Genomic DNA, 14616 nt, shown 5'->3' on the forward strand with positions numbered 1-14616 from the left:
GAGGATTTAGTAAAAACTAAGATAACTAAGTCCTCTATAGTTATAGAAGGTAAGTGCTATATTGTAAAGGATATGCTGAGCATATGCTGAGTCTATACCTAGGACTCTTGCACTCTTCACACTCTACGCTAAGCCTAAATAAGCCTATGGAGGTCTTTTTACCCTCCCCCGAACTTCGATCCACTGGCCGGATACCCCCCCCCCGAAGCTGGAATACCCCCTACCGAACTGGATCCCCGCGGAGAAACACCAGTTAGTTTCCCGCGCATCCTTGCCCTTGTTCGCCCGTCCCCGAGAAAGCGCTGGGGCGTTGGTGGCCTTGGCAGGCCTTGGATGGTTTTTGTATCGAGTTTAATGCTATGTAAGAGGGCGTACCGGGAAAACATGTACAGAAGAAAAAAGGAAACAGAAGAGGGGGGGAAAAGGGGTTTATAGTCTATAGGATCCTAGCTAATCGATCGCAGGCCTCGGGTCTTGGATAAATCAATGACGTGTATTCCACGCATTACTGGCCGTGTACCGAACACACTCTTTTGTCTCGAGTTACTCATTTCGAAAGGACGCCTTGAAAGCAAAATTGAAAAAGTCTGTTGGGTTTGAGCAAGTCGACAACTACTAAATAGAGTCTGGAGAACATTTAGGGAAAGGGAAAAAGGATGGAAAGAAGAAGAAGAAGAAGAAAAGGTTGGCGAATCAGAAGCTAGACGATCCTAGAAACAACAACACATGAATCATGTGTGGCCCAAGAAATGAATCAACCGTGCCGCATATTTTAGTTTCGTGGATTCTGTTATGGATCCCTAACATGCATAGTAGACGCTTCATGGACGGCTCTCACCCCTTGCTCTGTTCAAACGTCTTGGCTCGACACCGGGCGGTGGGCAATGGCGACTGATTTCTTTGGAGGCAGAGTATCCGTAACGGAGGATGATTTATACATTCCTTGGCAAAATTCTTGGTCCCGTTCCTTCGGCGCTTGTTTGGGATCGCCGCCGGCAGGGTCATGGGTGGTCCAGCGACCACTGTAAAGGTGCGAAACCGACATCCGGCCTAGGCAGGTCGTCGCAAGCTCCGCCGGAACTAGAGTAAAGTAGTTCGCTCAACTTTATTTGCATACAGGCTGTGATGGGTACAATCCTTTCCTTGAATACCCCGCACTCGGGTGGGAAAAAGAAAAACACTAATAGGTAGCCGCTCTTCAACCACAGCAAGTATGGGACAACGGGCCGGCGCTTCCGGCGAACCGAGGTGAGGCTCTTCAAGAAGAAAAGCACTGTGAAACTGGCACCACACGCACGCTTGCGCTCCTACGACAGCCCGTCTGTGCGTCTCGAAATCGTGGCCGTGGCGATGAACTCGAACTGGTCGACCGGGGGCACATACGGCGCGATGGGCGGAAGGGGGTGGGCTTCTGGAATGGCGATGTTGACGAGGGCTTTCCTCCCGTCGTACGGCGGTTTGAAAAACCTGCGGCATTTTTGACGGGTTGAGCAGCGCGCCTCGTCCATGGAGAAAGGGACCGGACTCACCGCGTATCTCTGTACAAGTGGCTGACGTAGAGTTCGAACCTCGAGGCCGACCGGAACTTTGCAACCCTAAAGTGGAATGCATTCGAGCCACCGCTCCAGCAGAGGACGCCGGTGCTGGGGTAGCTGTTGTTCGGGCCGTGGTTCGGCGTGATGCCGTCCCATTCCCACGCCGCACCGCAGTGTGCGCCGTTGACTTCCACGATGCCTTCCGTGTTGGGGTCGTAAAGATCGACTAGGCGGGTTGGGTGTCAGTGTTGCGCGGGCCACCGCGTATCCTGTGGGGTTAAATGGTTTGAAGGGACAGTCATGCTCACACTTGAGGGTGCAGGTGTACAGTTCGTTTCTTTGCTCCTTACGGCAGACAGACTCGAGGTTGCTGAGAGTCATGTTTAGCCAGGGATACTTGAACTGGGAAACGGCTTGGGTGTCCAATGTCGGCAACGTTGCCACAAGGGAGATGAGAGACAGCATTGACGCCAATCCCAGAAGGCTCATCTTGTTAAAGACTGGCTGTGATGGCAGAACTTTACCAGTTTATGGCAGGGGCACGGATCTGACTCCTGGCCAGAAGATCTCGACCTAGTCTAGTGCATCAACAGGAAACAGCATCTTCGTCTTTCTAGCATCTTTTATATATCTTCCTGGGAAGACGCCTGATATCAAGCATCCGGCATTCGGCAACGACGACGGTAGCATGTCATTTGTCTGTGATGCTCTGGGCCGGTAATTCACCAAAGCAGAGCAGCATGCGGGCAACCGGCGACGTTCACATGCGGCCCGGTGCAAGAAGCCGTACTTGTGCGCAGTTATACGCCAGCGCCTTCGTTGAGTGTACGAGGCATTGTGTGCGGTCGAATCAGACCGCCAGCATTGGCAAAACATGGCCGGTACGGGGAACCCGAAATCAGGAGAGGGTACCTGCCGGGGGCGTAGACCAATATCCCTCGGAGATTGTTGTGCTGCCGCAGATCATGGCTTTGATACTGCGAGGACTGATCGTGATATGTCGTAAAGACTGTGAAGGACTTTGAACAAGAGTAACTGGTGTTCGTTCCGGACGAAGGCAGGAGGATGATAGTCCTTCATCACCGCCTTGTTTGAGGCTGTCCATAACAGGGCGGCAGAAATCCTGTAAGCTGTACAGACTGCCGTTGGCACAAATGAAACCCAAGAAAGTGCTAAGGCCGGGAATGTAGCACCGTTCACCGACTCTTTGGTCTGTGTCTGCTGCCACGACCGGTGGTTGTGCCATTTGTCCGTGGACACGACTGGTTGCCCACGCCGTGGATTTGCAGACCAAGCGAACCCTCTCGTATCTCACAAAGTATCGGGCGATGTCGGCGCAAGAGAACTCAACCTGTTGAGACCAAGGTACGCAAAAGCTGGATATAGAGGAGTCTATTCGTGCAACCGGGAACGGCAAATTGCCTTCCTACTACGGTGCAACCTCGGCGGCCCGACGGAAGGCGTACCGTAACATTGTTTGTTTGCTCGAACGCGCCGCTAATCATATTATATGGACCAGAAGTACAAAAGCACTGGCTCCCAGAAAGAAGCATATCCGGTTCCCTGGATTGCACCAGGTGGCATGATCACTGCAGCCATCCAGCGGACGATGCTGCGCTTTTGAACTGGAAAGACCAAACGCGGAATTTGGCTCGTATTGGATATATTCATCTGTATGCCGCAATCGGCCTAGTATAACTGCCGGCCTCATAAACAGCTGATCATCATGTACCGTGGATGGGAAGGGAAGGAGGTTGGTTGTTGCCATGTGCGTGTATCGCCTGATGCTTCCGCCTCAGGGACGAGAGGTAGCGGCCAAGCGGTGAGCAGCTGCACATGATCCCTAGCCCTTCCACGAGGCTAGTCCGGGCACTGCGTATGAGTATCTATGGTCGATCTCCGAGGTGAGCCCGTCCAGGGCAGCACGATCCTCGCCGACGTGGTTCTCGATTGGTTCGTCAGCCTCATCATATCACAAAGTCTCATGTCCCACGGGGCTAGGTTTACTCTGAAAACCATTTAAGAGGCTTCAACCACACACACCGCTCTTACAAAAGATCATCAACCCTGCCAGTCGAGCCCTGTTCCAGGAGACCACAGCAGATGCCCGGCTCCTCCGTGTAACCGGCTCGTGCGATCGCTCAGAGGCACACGAAAGCAACAAGAGCTTCTGTTAACAGTTACGGCGGGATTTGGGCATCGACTTTCGACTCAGAGCTCTTCACATGGTGTCCGGACGCCGCAAGATCTTGTTTAGACATTGGCCAATTTTTCTAACCGTTTCTACAGTGACAGGCTTATAACACATTGCATTTATCAACAGTATGAGAATGAGTAGTGGACTGGGGCTCTCTGATACAATGATTACACCGACATCTACCAAGTCCAGAGTGGCTGGCAACTGACCATAAGTGTTTCGTGAACATCGGCAGAGACATTGAGTATCAGTTTAAAGTTGAGAATGCAATATTTGTTGGTGAGCGTTCTTAAAAAGATGCCATGATGATAAAACATATTGGCATCGCCGGGGCGAGAGGGCTTTCCTAGAATCTGTAACAATCAATATCCATACCTTGACTAGGTTTTCTCGGCTTTTTGTATCAACCAGAAAATTGAGGTTCTGGAATAGGAGTTTTATATTCCTCATTTTCACATATACTGGCATCATGGCCAAGGCTTAGCCTTAGAACACCAATAAAGCCATTTATGATACGCTATCGGACAAATAACAACGGGTGGTTATATCATCAGACAGATGTAAGAATTTGAAAGTAGCTTGATGAGAGAACAGCCGAATTTTGTCTCGCGTTGATAATGCGTAAGTTGTAAAGAGACAAACAGGTGAAGGTGCAGTGATGCGACTGCAACACCAGATGTCAGTTAAACGAGGCTGGAGAAACCCCACAGGCGAGAAAAGAAAATGGAAATGTTAGAGAGAATCCGTGAGGCCCTATTATGCAGGATATACATGCTATGTGCGTTTACTATATCCACATCAATGTGTAGTAGAAGAGACCGTTGCAGGGAGGCTACGCTTTACCTAGCCTCTGGGGAATAAGTGATCTATATAGTTTCGATCCCGACGACACTGTTCGCCTTGGAGAGCCTGGTCAGACACCAACAAAGAATAATGGTTGCCGCTTCAGAGCATTTCTCAAAACGCACTGTAGACAAGCACGCATGCCTTCTCTTGTTTCCTTTTTATATCAGGCTTCATCTTGCCAGCTATTCAAGCAGTGGGGAATAACTAAGCCTGGCCACAGACTGAGAGTCACAGGGCTGCTTAACGTGCCTGCCTTTTCAGATACGTATCATTCACGTTCCTTCTCTCTCGGACCTCGCCTAAACCCAGTGACAGTTTATCATAAACAACCGCGCTGGTATTCATCTTGGAATTTACTTCTTCTCATTTTTTTTCTCTTCCCACAGAAAATCCTGCGGACGGATCTGAACTGCTGGTAAGCAATTCCTGCTTTCCCGAAGCAAGAGCGGAGCCAAAAACGTGCCTGATTGGAAAGAAGAAGAAGAAAACCACCAGCCACAATCCCTGGGACTGTCCGAGAACAACATTAACATCATCACCACAGATCCCGCTCTTCTCTTCCACAACAGAGACGGAACCGCTTCTTGTCCCTCCCAAGAAAAAGCAGCGACACGCGCCGCCCCTTCGTCAACATGGTGCTTCACGATTGTTTCCATCTGTTTAACTCTCTTCCGGCCGAGATTCGACGCGCTATATGGATCGAGGCACTATCGCAGCCAAGAGTTATCAAGATCATAGGACCCCACCAAGATCCCATCAATCGCTTTGTTCAAATGGGTGTCGATACCGGCCCCACGATCCCGTCTACCGCCATGGCGTGCTCCGAGGCATACGACACCCTCAAAGAGGCATTCCCATGCCTGGCCGTCCCCCATCACAATAGCCCCCGCCGCGTGTGGGCGTTCCCCAAAGACTGCATCCTATTTCTGGACGGCTGCGACACCGTCCAAGTCGACAGCTTCACCTTGGCACAGGTCCCGGGATACACAGCACATATCGACCGCATTACCCAAGTCGCCATCAGCCTCCAAGGCAGGTCATGGCCGTTCACTTTCCAAGCCATGGGCCGGATGTCCAGAATTTGCCCCAATCTCCGAAAGATACTCCTCATCCATGAAAACGGTGCAGCGTCGGACGAGAATATCAGGGCCATGATCACGACCGCAATGTCCCGAGACGGCGGCAATAACTTCCCGCGCCACAAGCTGCAGATCAAAGCCGAGTTCCAGATCGAGATATTGGACTTATATGACTGTTACTTCCCCGAATGGCCTCGGAAGCCAGAGCTTCTCATTCTAGCCACAGTTGCGATTAACCCGCCTTGGTCGCCATTGGATTTGGTTTCGTGGCCACTGCCGCCATTCCTGCAGTACACTGGTTAGTTCTCTATAAGCTACAAACATTCTTCGACTACTCAGAGCAATATGTCCATTGACAAACAGTAGACAGCAGTCCCGAATAATATGACCAAACAGCTCTTGCCTGCTGGGGACACGGATAATGCCGTTGTGAGTAGGGATCTAGATAACCAGGAACCTCCAGAGCCGCAGTCGTCACTGATAACGGGCCCGAGCGGGACGGGACGGTGAGCCCCCACCCGTGGGGAATTTCTCGGACGGAGTTGCCGACTCACGGGACACTGGGTACAAGGTTTCAGGGCGTTGCTGATTCGTGAGAGCACCTGACCGTATGACCAGCTGGTCAGAGGGCCTTGATTGCTATCTTCTGCAGGGGGAGAAAAAAATTGGACGCAAGCATTGATTTGGGAGGAATCCGCGACAGGAACCCCGGGCAGTGCGCCGGGTTCGATGACCTTTGGGGGGGCCATGAGGGCAAGCATCGATAGCATCAGACGAGATGATGCCGTTTTTCTTTCATGAGTCCGAGACGGACACAGCCTAGGTAGGTAGCAGGTATGGGAGTATGCTTCGTATTGCGATGTTGATTTTGAACACCACCGACATGCAAGATAAGGCAACAAACCAGTCGACATGCCGGGACCATTGGACTCCGCCATCGTGGTCACACCTGCAACTGTCAAGCATAGGTCCGCCCTCAGGTTCCCGGAGAGAAACCGTCGAAACAAGAGATTGTGATGCACAAAGACACTCGCTGCTCGTTATGTGAGCTGCGAAGGAGAGGGGGTCTGTCCAATAGGGAGGATGCCTGCACGGTGAGCACCGAAACCAGACGACGCATAAAAGCCCGACGTGTAGATCAGTCGTCGCGACGTCACGTCGACTCCCAGGAAGCCAGCCCGCTGTTACACACATGATCACGCAGCATGAGCATGAAGCTGATCTCTGATCTTACCCGGAGAGAGTTGGCATGCAGGAGTTGGACGGGCTTTTTGTCGTGTGGTTTGACGTCTTCGCCGCAAGGGGCTTGGATCCCGCCCCGCTTCCCGGTACTTATTCTTCCCCTCTGCTTAGGTGAGCCGACGGGGAGGGGGGGCTCCGTCTCTGGTCGTCTCGGATCCGGACAAGCGCGATGGACGAGAGCTGATACGGCTCCCATTCTCTCACCCGTGAGATTTTGACAGAGTTTTGGCCCGCTCCTCTCCCTTGGGTTTTTCGTCGCTATTAATAGTAGCACTTGTGCCCACGCCCAAATTGACTTTTTGCCCAAGACAAGGGTAAATAATTCCCCCCCATTAGGTACGTCCCGCTTCCCCCCCCCCCCCCCCCCCCCTCCACTCGGCAGATCCCTGTGAGCACCAGACGCTTGGCTACGCTGAAAGAATGAATGCGTTGCCCTATGACGGACAGTTTGATGGCTCGGATGACAGAAAGTATACTTCAGCTCCGGTAGGGTGACAGTGAAGGTAACGAGAGGACCCTCTGCTAACAACAGTAGGTAGCCTGAAAAGGCCCATATCAAGCTCCCATGACCCCGGGAGGGAAATGGCGTTTGTGGGCTCTATTCCAGGGCGTTGAAACCGTCATCTCTCACGACCCAATCCAAATGACACACCATGACTCACTCATGCCGGTTGGCCGCGAAGCCAACGTTGTACGCAGCTCGCCAACCTGGCGAGCCTTTGACTGGGCTTACTGTTGGCCCTGGCCGTACCCTGGGCAGTGGGCTATTGGTAGCTTCTTTCCCCGAGGGATGCCCCACCTGAGCTCTCTCCCTAGGGCCGATGTTTGTTGGTACAGCTACGAATATAGTAGCTAAGCTTCTTGAGTTGATTGGGGTTTAGACGAAGGGGTCGAAAACGCTTAATAACTGCTGAGATATACGCTGGAAATAGCGTTCGTGAGCTTGGATGCACCGGCGCTGGTTGAGGCCACTCGTGTGTTTTGCAAGCATTAACCAAGAGCCACCTGGCACAACCCTTAGATATGCCTTGCTCTTTGCCGGGAGACATTGCCAGCAAAGAAAGCCATTGCTGTGTCTGACTGATGCGGGGCAGAATGGCAAGGTGGGGAAGCCATCAGACCTTCGTCGAGATCGTGGTGAACTAGGAGAGCTCCCCACCGAGTAATTTGCCAGAGAGGGGTGCCAGCGTGCGGCAGAACTACCTACGAAGAGCAAAGTACATTGTATCAACCCTGGCACTCTGGAGCCTCTGCGACAAGGTTCTCTTAGGGCTGAGCTATTCAGCTGTGCGAGTTTACCTAGTGGGAGGAGGAGGGGTGATTGAGGTACACTGTGGTTTCCTGGCCAGTGTCGTCATACCAAGGCATCTCTGCCCAATATGCGACAGAATATTCGATTATCAAGGAGTCGTATGGTCCGTGGTTTGCTCAGATATCGAACAGCCGCAGAAGGCGAACATAGTCGACATGCATGGGGGAGACGCTCCAAGCCAGATACTATCATTGCCAATGGATCCGCCATGGCAAGCCCGTGATACCTGTATAGTGGGCGACCTTCCCCTCCCTCTTCTTTGCCCGCTCTTGCAGCTCGCGCAACGTGCTGCTATGAGATGTCCTGTAGTTCAGGGCCTGACTTCGGCCGCAATTCGCGACTCAGTCAGCCGGTGTTTTTTTCGACGACGACGACGACGACGACGACGACGACGACGACGACGGGAGATGAAGGCCAAGGTTGGATTGGGTAGGGTCTTGTTGGGAGGCCTGGGTGGGCGGTGGTAGTCTACCTAGCAGCCTTCCCCCCAGTACCGTACCGAAGGGGCCGAGACGGCAACGGAGGCTGAACGAGGGCATGGCCTGCCGGAGGATATCGTCGTCATCGTCGTCGATGCTGATAGCAGATGGGTTGGTGGATGGAGCCTGTCTAATCCCTCGATGCTGACTGCTGTTGCCCGACCCCTGATGCCTTTTCATCCAGCAGAGAGAGAGGGAGAGAGAGAGAGGCGTTGCTGGTGCTGACTGTTGGCATTAAATGGCTGCTGGCCCGTATTGCTTCCCGCAGCCTTTCCGCAGGTTCCGAATATCTCGGGGTTTTCTTCTTCGTGCCCCCGGTCCGAGATTTCGTCTCGTAAGGTATGTATCCCATGTTTGCACCCAGTCCTCAGTGGGAAGAAGGGCCGCCGGTGAGAAAGCAATTGATCAGCCCTATCCTGGCGTGCCATTGCAACACAACGCCGTTCGCCTCTCTCTTCGTCTCCCGCCCTCCCACGTTAGTATGATTACCTCCCCGCTTCCACATTCCACTCCATCTCACACCCAATGTCGTCGAGTTCGCCTTGGACATCCACAACTGTCCACTAGCGAAACCGCATCTCCCGTTTGTTATCGACGCGCTGTTCGTCCCTCGTCCGTCTTCGCCGTCTCAGCTATCGGCCCAGAGGAATTGCATTCACCGTCTCGACAGCAACTTGGACGTCCCTGGCGACGCTGATCGAAACCTGTCTGCGTTTCACTAAACGACCCCAGATCCCTCCCCGCAGCAGCTGGAGCTTGTCGCCCATTCCCTTCCCTCGAAGGTCGAGTCTTAACCGCCGTTCGTCTGAACACAGGCAACCCTGGAGATGAGCAAAGGCGGCAAAACAGCACCAGATAAGCAACTATTTCCACCGCCACCACCACCGCTCCCTTTGGCCTACTATCGCTGTTCGGGAAGGGTATAGCGCTGCACCCCAGGATTGGTCGGGTAGAACATTGGCACCACCCTAGCAATAAGCCATCAGCGACTCCAGCTCTCCTTCCAAGGACAACAGCTGAGCACCACTTCGGATTTGACTTGTGCACAGCCCCAAGAAAGCCCCTCCAGGCAACCCCAGACCTAGCACGGCATCCGCTTATTGTAGCTCGGATAGCCAATCCGAACCCAATAGTCTGGTCTCCAGCCTGTTGCTCTACTGGTGCTCCTTCCTGGCGGGCATCTGCACACGTACGTTAGATTGAAGTTGAGTGAGAAAGTGGACAGACAGACAGACAGACAGACAGGGTCGTAGACGCATCTGCGGAGGCGCAAAAATAGGTACAGGGGACCAGCAGGGCGGGCTGACCAATCTCTCGCCCTGTCATCATCATCCTCTTGCTTCCCCTTCTGACTTGCCGCTCGTTGTTGCTGTTGCCGTTGCTTTCTCGCTGTCTTCAACCTCGGACTCCGACCGACAAGAGACAAGAACCTGAGCGATACCGACTGATTTGAGCTGAAGAGAAACTAGCCCTGCTGCCCCCGGCCCACCGTTCCCCGTCTTGTGTGTGTGTGTGTGTGCCTCTCCGCTACTCAGTACCAGGCCACTCGCCGTTCAGCAGGTCGAGTAGGTAGAGAGAGGGAGTGAGAGAGGGAGTGAGACAGTTGCCAGGCTGTTCTTGCTTGTCTTTCTATTTTCCGGCCTCGCCGACTTGCTTGCTACACACACACACACACACACACACGACGTCAGTTCAGTACTGCACAATCCACCCAAACAAGAGACAGAGGGACAAAAATAATAATAATAGGTTGCCCTGGCCTGCTCTACCCGGGGTTGCGGCGGTTGTGCACGACGATATCGCTGTTATAATGCCGACCTTCGGTCGCATTGGACGGCACCACAACCGTTCGCAGCAAGCACTTGTTGATCAGGGCGGAGGGGTTGCCGGCCCAGCAGCTTCACATTCTACTGCTACACCTGCGCCGCCGCCTTCGGGGTCTGCTGCCTCCGGTCCTGGTCCTCATTCCTCCTCCTCCTCCTCCTCCTCCTCCTCTTCGTCTCACCCTTACCCTTACTCCTCGTCCCTCGCTCCCGCGCCCGTCTCGAGTGCAATCACAACCAACGCTGCCGCCGCCGCCGCCGCCGGCGCTAATAATCAGATAACCCCCCAATCAATCTCGTCGACTGCCTTCAGCTCCAGCGAATCCTTCGACACCTACCAAACCCAGCTGGCCCATCAACATCAACACCAACAACCACAACTTCAACACCTCCAGCAACATCAGCCAAACCTCCCACAGCAGGGTCAGCAGGGATCACCTGCACAGCCCCGCGAATACCCCCCTTCCTCAACCTCCGCCGCCGCTGCTACTGCCTCGCGCAACTCTCTCCTGCTGCAGCACCAGAACCCGCCCATTGCCGATTTACGCCAAAGGAGTCAGCAGGATTTTGCCGATCCCCAGTCACAGCGCTACCAGCCTGCAGTGGCCCCTTACCCCAACAACAACAACCAATTCATCACTGCTGCATCCAGCTCCGTCGACAGTCTGAGAGCATCCGGCAACAACACCTCTCCTGCTCCCCTCCGAAGTCCAGCTCCATCGCCAGTTCCGCCACCCGCCCCGGAGAAGCGCTCTGCGCGAAGCCGGCTCAAGCACTTCTTGGGCGGATCGGGCCGCGACCACCACAACACCCCGCCTTCCCAACCTACCCCGCCAAATTCCTACGATAACACTGCTGGTCTTGTTCGCCGGCCATCCAAAAGAGTGTCCAATCCGCCACCCGCAAAGACTGCCTTGTCCCAACGGGCTTCGCAGCTGTCTTTGGATCAACAATCCGCTGACTGGCCACTTCCGGGTCCCCATCAACAACCTTCCCAGCTGCAGGGCGTTGGCGCCATCGAGGATCACCGCCTGGCACAAGACCCTAACATAGATCCCCGTCTACAGAGCCCAGAGCCCAACCGTAACTCGGTCCGATACGTGCCGGCCGACTTCGACAACACCTCCTACGACGACTCCGTGTACGGAGACCGACAGAAGCAGCAGGTGCCCGCCTTGCAAGAGCAGCAGCAGCAGCAGCAGTACCAACAGTTTTCCCAACAGCAGAGCGCCCAATACCAAGCCGGGCCGCCTGCCATCTATACCAGCCACCTGGGTGCCGGCTCGCATCGAAATCCTGAGACCGTCTCTGAGTTGTCGCATGAGTCGCCTGTCACTGATTCAGACGCTCGCTCGGCAATCGTTCAATCTACCCAATCCTCCCCCGCAGTGAGATACGCCGTGCATACCACCGACAGCCCGCAGCCTTCAACACTTCCTCCTTCCCAGCAAGGAACACCTCAGCCTCCCCAGCAAAATATGGCCCCCCCCTCCGGAGGTCCTCCCCCAATCCGACGGTCGCAAGAGACGGAAAAGGCACTGCGCAGCCAGGTCGACGCACCTTCAGGCCCGCCGCCGAGCTACAGACAAAACCCGTCAATGCCTCCTGCTGCTGGCGGCGCTGCTGCAGCTTTCCGGCCTGGCGTTGCTCAAGAAGCGCGCCAGTTCGAGGGAGCATCAGGGGAGCAGGGCCGAAACAGCCCTCAGCCTACCAACACCGATCGTGATGGCGCGGACCCCGACAAGTTTAAGGAGCTCTGTAAGGCGTACGCAGGCCATGCATCGACAGTATGCTAACAGCTTTCAGTAACTAAGTATAAGAATGTAAAGCGCCTGTACTTTGAAGGCAAGACGCAGATCGACAACCTCAAACCTCAGATCGAGCAGCTGCAGAATGCGCTTGCGAATCAGCGCATGTCCCAATCGCGCACCGCTCTCGACGACAGCGAATACATAACGAGATTCAACCGTCTCAATGGTGCTATTAACAACCTCTCATTCAACATTCGAAAGGACTGGCGTACGATACCGCAGTGGCTGGACATGTTTGTCAGTATCGATGCGCTCAAGACCGGAAAGCAGGAGATGACAGCAGTCGGCCGCGCCGTCATCACAAGATGGATTGTAGAAGAAATCTTCAACAAGTGCTTCCACCCTGGCCTCAACTTCGACCTCAGCCGGCAATTGAAGGAGATTGAGCTTAACATCCGACGCTTCTCCTACACCATGACCAGCCAGGAAGAGTTCGACGCCCTGACGAGCAAGGTCGTCAGCTGGCGGATGGCTACGCTGGAGGGTCTTCAGCGGGTTCTGAATTCTCCGGAAAGTGCCGACAACCGAGCGGACTTCACCCGCATGTGTACGTCCAACCTCACAGCGACCTTGTTCCAATACATGACAGATCCACCACCCGCCGGCGTTGACGGCAGCGCCTCCATGATCGTGGAGTTGGCTGTCGGCATCGCAGCCAACCTTCCACTCGAAAGCAGAGATGTTGCGATTAATTACCCCCTGCCTGGAGACCCCGTCCAGCCCAACATCATGGACGTGGAAAAGACCCCGCTCCCGCCCCTGGATACCCCCAAACCCGAGGGTGAGGCGGAGGGTGACGAGGGAGACAAGGATAAGAACAGCAAACCCCAGCGGGCCGAGAAGAGCAAGAGCGGTATGTTCACTACTATACTCGGCGGCGGAACGCACGCCGGCCGCAAGGGCAGCACTGCGTCGTCAATTGTGCCCGCAAGTACTGATGCTGCCCCTCCCTCAGCTCTCCCACCCAAAGACAGCAATGTCGTGCGGCTTGCAGGCTTCCCAGCTGTGGAAGTTCGGGGTCGCCAGGTGCTCGTGAAAGCTACAGTGTGGACGGTTTGAAAATATTTGCTTGGGATGACGAATAGACAACAAGGGGTTATATGCCTAGGGACTCGGCAACAGTTCGTATAGAGGAGCAGCCTCCTGGACGATGGGTATTGCATTTGAGATTTTGGTGGCAAGAGGCACGAGTAGGCTGAAGGACGATACTGGGACGAAAGGGGACTGGATCTAACCACCTACACGGGAAAGAGGTGACGTTCACGACTGAAGACTCACATCCATGCCAGAGAGGCATGCTTGGGTGCTCGAATTCTCTTTGGGGATAAGAAGAGGACCTTAATAGTTGCCAAGGTACCTTGAAAATTTTCTCGCTTGCTCTCCATTCTTTACACTGTCCACTGTGCGTCGTTCCCCCCCCCCCCTCTTCTTTCTCTCAGGTGCTGCCAAGGTATCCGCATCGCACTTCGGGTTTGAGACTTGATTCCCCCTTGGGCTCGATCAGTACGCAAGAGGCACCGTCGAACGGGCACTGGCGCGCTCGTCAGCCTTCAGCCCTGTCTTGTCAGAGTCGTTGTGGACCGGAACGCGTACCCTATTGTAGTCGGCCGGACAAACCTGGGCATTTCGGCCCGGTAGGTTGCACTTGTTACTCGTCTGCGTGCAGCTCTGCGGCGTACGCAGTCAGCCATCCGCACGCATCCTTTTGCGCCTTTTGGGTTCCGGTCGGACTTACACCTCTGATCCTGTTCTCGTCCTGGCCGGACGACTGCCGCGCCGCGAGGAGGGCTTCGCGGTCGAGCAGGCCCGCCGAGACGGTGCCGCTCGCGCCGAGGGCCACGAGGAGGACGATGCGGAGGGTGTGCATGAAGCCGGTCTTCGTCTCCGCCCTGTGATACGGCACGTGCTACGCCTCGAGCTCTTGGGCCACCGGAGTCCGTCAAGCACAGCAGCAGCCTTCGAGAGAAGGATCCGACTTTTTTTTTTTTTTTTTTTTTTTTTTTTGGTGCGAGGGGATCTGATAATGATATTGGCGGATGGTAAGCGAGTGTGGTGCTGCGCGAGTCTGGTCAACGTTTAACAGGCACGCCTTCGGAGGAAGCGGGAGACAGGAGAGGAGGGGGTAGGGAGCGGAAGCGTGCGCGTGGGCTATCTATACAGGCAAACTCCGACTCCAGACGAAACGTCACCCCGTCCCCTTTGCCGTGCTTGTACGTATTTGGGATTGAATAAGGGACGATGCCCTCATGTGCCCTGGGGAGGGTGAACATGTCATTGCTCACTGGCCACCAG

General features: G+C 54.5%; 4 protein-coding genes across 4 annotated transcripts; 2 read left to right on the forward strand and 2 right to left on the reverse strand.

The window, feature by feature from the left end:
* Nucleotides 1–1307: 1307 nt before the first annotated feature.
* Nucleotides 1308–2024, reverse strand: GLRG_03623 (uncharacterized protein; the record flags this gene model as incomplete). The annotated part of the gene is made up of 3 exons (XM_008094308.1): nt 1308–1467; nt 1530–1761; nt 1844–2024. The coding sequence occupies 3 exons, from the start codon at nt 2022–2024 to the stop codon at nt 1308–1310; spliced, it is 573 nt and encodes a 190-aa protein (XP_008092499.1).
* Nucleotides 2025–5210: 3186 nt separating this feature from the next.
* On the forward strand, nt 5211–5960 carry GLRG_03624 (uncharacterized protein; the record flags this gene model as incomplete). Its single annotated transcript, XM_008094309.1, has 1 exon — nt 5211–5960. The coding sequence occupies one exon, from the start codon at nt 5211–5213 to the stop codon at nt 5958–5960; it is 750 nt and encodes a 249-aa protein (XP_008092500.1).
* A 4540-nt stretch (nt 5961–10500) lies between these two features.
* Nucleotides 10501–13383, forward strand: GLRG_03625 (uncharacterized protein; the record flags this gene model as incomplete). Its single annotated transcript, XM_008094310.1, has 2 exons — nt 10501–12271; nt 12320–13383. 2 exons carry the CDS (start codon nt 10501–10503, stop codon nt 13381–13383), a joined length of 2835 nt encoding a protein of 944 aa, XP_008092501.1.
* A 441-nt stretch (nt 13384–13824) lies between these two features.
* Nucleotides 13825–14191, reverse strand: GLRG_03626 (uncharacterized protein; the record flags this gene model as incomplete). The annotated part of the gene is made up of 2 exons (XM_008094311.1): nt 13825–13992; nt 14060–14191. The coding sequence occupies 2 exons, from the start codon at nt 14189–14191 to the stop codon at nt 13825–13827; spliced, it is 300 nt and encodes a 99-aa protein (XP_008092502.1).
* Between the last annotated feature and the right edge of the window lie 425 nt (nt 14192–14616).

Source organism: Colletotrichum graminicola, assembly GCF_000149035.1.
Source record: "Colletotrichum graminicola M1.001 genomic scaffold supercont1.11, whole genome shotgun sequence".
Lineage (NCBI taxonomy): Eukaryota > Fungi > Ascomycota > Sordariomycetes > Glomerellales > Glomerellaceae > Colletotrichum > Colletotrichum graminicola.